This window comes from Sorex araneus, chromosome 2 (assembly GCF_027595985.1).
Source record: "Sorex araneus isolate mSorAra2 chromosome 2, mSorAra2.pri, whole genome shotgun sequence".
Classification (NCBI taxonomy): Eukaryota; Metazoa; Chordata; class Mammalia; order Eulipotyphla; family Soricidae; genus Sorex; species Sorex araneus.
The window spans coordinates 4,565,791-4,571,611 of record NC_073303.1 but is presented as its reverse complement, the minus strand read 5'-3'; the positions used below and the strand labels follow the sequence as shown (position 1 = coordinate 4,571,611).

The 5,821-nt window shown below is 37.4% G+C and overlaps 1 protein-coding gene across 1 annotated transcript; it reads right to left on the bottom strand.

The window, feature by feature from the left end:
• Nucleotides 1-1,011: 1,011 nt before the first annotated feature.
• Nucleotides 1,012-1,944, bottom strand: LOC129402294 (olfactory receptor 2G3-like). The gene has a single exon (XM_055128261.1). The coding sequence runs from the start codon at nucleotides 1,942-1,944 to the stop codon at nucleotides 1,012-1,014; it is 933 nt and encodes a 310-aa protein (XP_054984236.1).
• Nucleotides 1,945-5,821: the final 3,877 nt, after the last annotated feature.

Sequence of the window (5,821 nt, the reverse complement as noted above, 5' to 3'; positions counted from 1 at the left end):
TCCAGTCTCAGCAAAAACATTTTTCTTACATTTCTCCAAGAATTTTCCAAAGATGTTCTATTTTCCTTCTCTTCTTGCCTCTATTAAATATCTGAATTTTCCATCCTTAGTTTTACCAACTCTCTCATATTGTTTTTAACTTTAGCTATCTGTGACACTTTGTTCTCATGATAAAATAAACTCCAATTTCACAAATGTTTGAAGGATACATATTTTAATTCTTTACTTCCACTTAGTGTCCTGCTCTATCCCTTTCAGTCACAAACAGTTACAAACAATACAATCAGCCCTCACTAGTTGCCAGCAAGTTCTTAGAAACAGGAATTTTATATGAAAGTTTGTATTAAAAAATTTATTTTGAATAATTCAATTTATCCAATATCAGCAAAGTCTTCTGTTTATCATGTGACAACAAAGTGAATTGAACATAGAAAAGTTAAGTAAAAACTTCTGTACATGTTTAGTGCACAATCTTTAACAAAACTTGGCCCTCAATTCCTTTAACTACAAGTACCAGAAAGTAAAAAATTCACTCCTTCTATATACAACATATTTTTTCTCTTTTTGATATCAAAATAGAATTTGCATAATATTGAAAGATATAATCCATGTTTCTTAATACAAAGTAAAGCTGATCACATCAAAGAGTTTGCTTTATTTTAATATAATAATAATTTATGATTTCCTCTTTGTTCCTAGCCCATTATTTTATTCAAACCAGATTTGGTGCAATAAATTATACTTACTGTATATTCTTCTAAATGAATTTTTCCTTGAGAATGAATTTAAAAACTCAATTTTTTAATCTCTCAATTTCTTTTTTTTGTGCATGAACACAAACATACATTCATACAAATGAAGTTCAGAATCTTCGAAGGTGAATATAAGTGTTTATTTCAAAACCCTATCATTTGTACTGTATCTATATACAGAAAAATAATAAACAGTATATTCTAATTGCAAGAGCAATTGTCTGATGATATGTCTTAAGTCACTTTCCAGCATAGAAAGTCACTTTTCGTCTATTCTCAACAGTCTCCTCAGAGCTCCCTTCACATCCTTATTCCTGAGAGTATATATGAGGGGGTTGAGGGTGGGAGTCACAACTGCATAGAAGAGTGTAAGGAACTTTCCGTCGACATAGCCATAGTACTTCTGTGGTTTGATGTATATGACCGAGCTGGTCCCAAAGAAGAAGGACACCACTATCAGATGAGAGCCACAGGTCCCAAGAGCCTTGCGCCAAGCTTGGGCTGACTTCAGTTTTACCACTGCTTGTACAATGAGGCCATAGGAGAGCAGTATCAATAACATAGGAATAAGGATGAGAACTAGTGTGCCAAAAAAAAGCTGAACCTCGTTTGCCTGTGTGTTAACACATGCCAACTTGACCATGTCAGGCACTTCACATAAGAAATGATCCAGATGGTGACGCCCACATCGAGGAAGCCGAAGAGTGATGGTGCCTACGATGAGACTATTTCCTATTCCACTCACCCATGCCACGCCTGCTAGGGCCTTGCAGAAGGAGGGGTGCATGATGGTGGTGTAATTGAGAGGTTTGCACACAGCTACATAGCGATCAAATGCCATGATAGTCAGGAGGACACATTCCATGGAACCCAGAGACAGGGACACGTAGAGTTGGATGACGCAGCCAGTCCAGGTGATGGTCTTGGATGGTCCCTTCAAATTCCACAGTAACTGAGGGATGATGCTGGTGGTGAAGCCAAGGTCAATAAAGGAGAGATTGGTGAGGAAGTAATACATGGGTGTCTGGAGTTTGGCATCCAGGAGGGACACAAGGATGATGGCTGAGTTGCCAACTATTGTCAGAAGGTAGGAGACCAAAACCACCACAAAAAGGATGAGCTCCAGTTGGGGCTGGTCTGAGAATCCGAGCAAGACAAAATATCCATTATCTGTTTCATTGTTTTGTTCCATTGGTCTGTTGGGATAAAAAAAAGAAAAAATGAATAGAGAAAATTTTATCCAAAAAAAGTATTCTTTTTATTATTATTTTTGTCTCAATACACATAAGATCCATTTCCTATTTCTTGATAATTATCATTAAAGCTTCAGGTTTGATTTATGCTATTTTGCTAATAGAAGAGGAAATAGAGGAAGATACGGACGTACAGTAATATTTTGATTAAAAATATACTTAGACAAAAACTAAAGGATTTAAAATAATGTTTGGGTATCCCCTATCTCCGGCAACTCAGCAGTGACGCCCATAAGCCACCTCTGACTGGCGCCAGATAATCTCAGCATGGGCCACCAACCAGAGTCCATGTCCTTCTCTCCCAGAAGGGAGCAGAACATGATACTCGCCGTATGGACTCACTGGACCTCCTGCCAGGTTGTTTCACTCAGGGCACCCGGAGGGGGACGAGTGCGACCCTTTTCTGCCCCAAGGGACCAAGCCCTTTCAGCTGAAAACCTCCATAACTCAACTGTTCCCAGCTCTCGGCCACTCTCCACACAGTTAGGCCCTGCCTCACTCATGAGTGAACCTATTCCTGGACACTTCATACCCCACACCACCCGGACTCCAAGAGCACTGCACCACATTGATGGGGTACAAAGTAGGAGGCAACCAATCTTAGAGGCATATTTGTTTTACACATATATAGTGCTGTCACTGTGAACTGTCACTATCATCCCATTTCTCATCTATTTGCTCGAGTGGGCACCAGTAACATCTCCATTTTGAGACTTGTTATTACTGTTTTTGGCATATCCAGTACACCAGGGAGAGCTTTCCAGGCTCTGCCCTGTGGACGAAATACTCTCGGTAGCTTGCTGGGCTCTCCACGAGAGACAGAGGAATCAAACCCTGGTCGGCCATGTGCAAGGAAAACTCCCTACCCGCTGTGCTATCGCTCTAGCCCTTACAGATATATGGACATATGAAATATATATGAAATATATTCACATATACATATGCCCACAAGTCTCCACCTTTAACAACATGTCAGTGACCTCTCACAGAAGGGCTTAACGGCCCCTGGGTGAAATACAACAATCTTCACACTCTTTCCCGTAAGGAAACATTTTGGAGTGTTTTCAGTGGAGTTTCATAATAAACTGTAAAAAATATATTATTTCAGTTCTGCTTTGGGCAGAGGTTAGGTTTTGGAATGGAAACATCTGAAATATGGTGGTGGTAATGTGTAATGATGGTGTATAAGTGGTTGAATACTAAAGCAATCAAATATCGTGAACTACTTTATAAAATAAAAAAATTAAATAATATGAATAATGTTTGTGCCAGAGAGATGTACAGGGATTTAAGTACTTGCCTTGCATGCATCTGACCCCAGTTGTTTCCTGACACCACACCCCCCAAGAGTGATCTCTGAACACAGAGCCAGGAGCAAGCCTGAGCACCACCAGGTATGAACCAAGTCCCAAAAAAATAGTCAAATTAAAAACACTAAGTTCAAAGATCCACATATGTGCCTTAGCAATAAAGCATGTGCTTGAAAGCTCATGTAGTCCTGAGTTCAATCTCCAGTGCAGAAACTGGGGAGAAAAAAATGTAAAAACTCACCCATGCACATGCACATGCATAGATAAAGCACTGGCATTCTGCCATCTGTCTGCATTGTTCTGGGTAATAAAATTTGTGAAGTAAAAATATTCTTTTATGTCGATTTCTTTATTTTTTTAATATCCTCATATGTGGATTTTTTTTTCTTTTTGCATCACACCAAGTGGTGCTCAGAGACTGCTCCTGGTTCTGCACTAAGGAATCCTAGCGGAGCTCAGGGGACCATCTGGGATGCCGGGGATCAAACCCCAGATGGCTGCCTACAAGGCAAATACCCTAGAAGCTGCACTATCACTCTTACGGGCATATATTATTCGATTATTTACTTTTAGGAATTGTAAAAGCTAGAATTGTCGTTTCATTCAGTTGTGTTTATAATTCAAAAAGGTAAATTCAGTAAATATAATTCTAGATTTTTATTTACTTTCCTAATTTTGTTTAATTAAAGTGTTAAGGAATTATTCACAAATGTAGTTGTTATATTGCAAGTATCCACCAGGACGACTCGATGGTCACTCCTATTGAAGAATAATCACAAACAAGATAATTAACATCTAGCCTCTCATATGTTCAATATTGCTCATTTTTGTGTGTGGATGTATGTTGCATATGCTTAAGATTTTGATGTAAGTACATTCCAAGTGCACAATACCATTTTATTAACTATGGGCAGGCTGCTGAACATTGACTCTTCAGAACTTAATTCTTTTTCTAGTAAGCAGCTGCACCTTTACTGATACTATCCTCACTTCCTTTCCCTCCAGACATTGGACAGCACCATCCTATTCTATTCCCTGTTCTTCGGGTATCCACTTTGTCTAATTTTGGGCTCCTCATATACCTGATGCCATATAGTATTTGTCTTTCTCTGGCTGCTTCACCTCATGTAGCATAATGATGTTCCTCTGATTTGTACAGGTTGTACCTATTGTTGGAATTCCTACTTATTACTAAAATGATTGATATATGTATATAAAACAGATTATTTTAATTAATCACTTGGAGGACATTTAATTAATTCTCATTTCTTTTCTTCAGCCCCCTCATACCCCTTTCCCAGATGTTCTCATTTCTTATCTATTGTGCATAATTTTATTTTACTTGGTCTATGCAGATAGACTTTTGAAATATTGGTTTAATACTCATATATGTATAAATTAATTTTTAAGTCATACTATTTTCCAGAATTGCTGTACCATTTTACATTCCCTCCAAAAATATATAAGGATTCTCTAAATTTTTTTATTCAAAAGCTAAATGTTTAAGTGTATATAGCTGTATATCCAAACCACTAAATCAACAACACTGAAAACAGCAGATCCAAAACCAAAATTTTACATTGTGTCTGCCAAGGAGTCATTGTGAGAATTAGGAGCAACTCCCTGGGGAATTTTTGGTGGGATCTGTGCTAGAATGCTGTGTGTCCAAATACAATAACTTTAAAAATTACGGTGCTTTAATCAAGGTATTTTTAATTGTTTTGAATTTTAAAATAAATATATTTGTGTAACTAATAATAAATTCTACTCAGTACACTAAAAATCATACTATAGAAATTCCATATACCATATATTACAAGTGCTACTTAACAGCAAATACTAATTTTTCCAAAAACCACTATCCTTAGCTTTTATCATTAAAATTTATATTTCAATTGTTTAAAAAAAAAACAATAAGTTGATGAGGCTGGAGAGAGAGTACATTGTGTAGGGCGCTTGCCTTGCACAGAGCTGACCCAAATCCACCCCATCATCACATAGAGGCCCCCAAACCCTTCTAAGAACTCAGAGCTATGAGTAAGCCCTGAGCACCACCAGGATGACCAAAAACGAAAGAGAGAGCAACAGAGAAAGAGAGAGAGAAGGAGAGAGAATACAGTAAAACCAAAAGTATCAGATCAAATGATAGCACGTTAGTCTCATGACTTCTAGAAAATAGAATAACTTTCAAACTCTTGAAAATTATAATCCAGCATAACCTTGAATTTCTCTGAAGGAATATAAAATAAATTAGTGTTGACCTGCTGTAGGGCCAGGCCTCTGGGGTGCTTGAGAAAATGGAAGCAATGGTGGAGGGATTGAGGTGGAATATTGAATCCTGCTAAAAGTTATCATGAACAACTTTATAAATCACCGTGTTTAAATAAAGGGGGGAAATTGAATTTTTTAGAAGTAATATCTTTCAAAATATGAATTCACATTTCTCAAACCAGATAAATTTAGGAAATACTAATTCTCTAATTTGCCATCAAATTTAAAGATCACT

Excerpts from the sequence above, each read along its gene's own strand:
- LOC129402294 (XM_055128261.1), bottom strand. The coding sequence starts at position 1,944 with ATGGAACAAAACAATGAAACAGATAATGGATATTTTGTCTTGCTCGGA.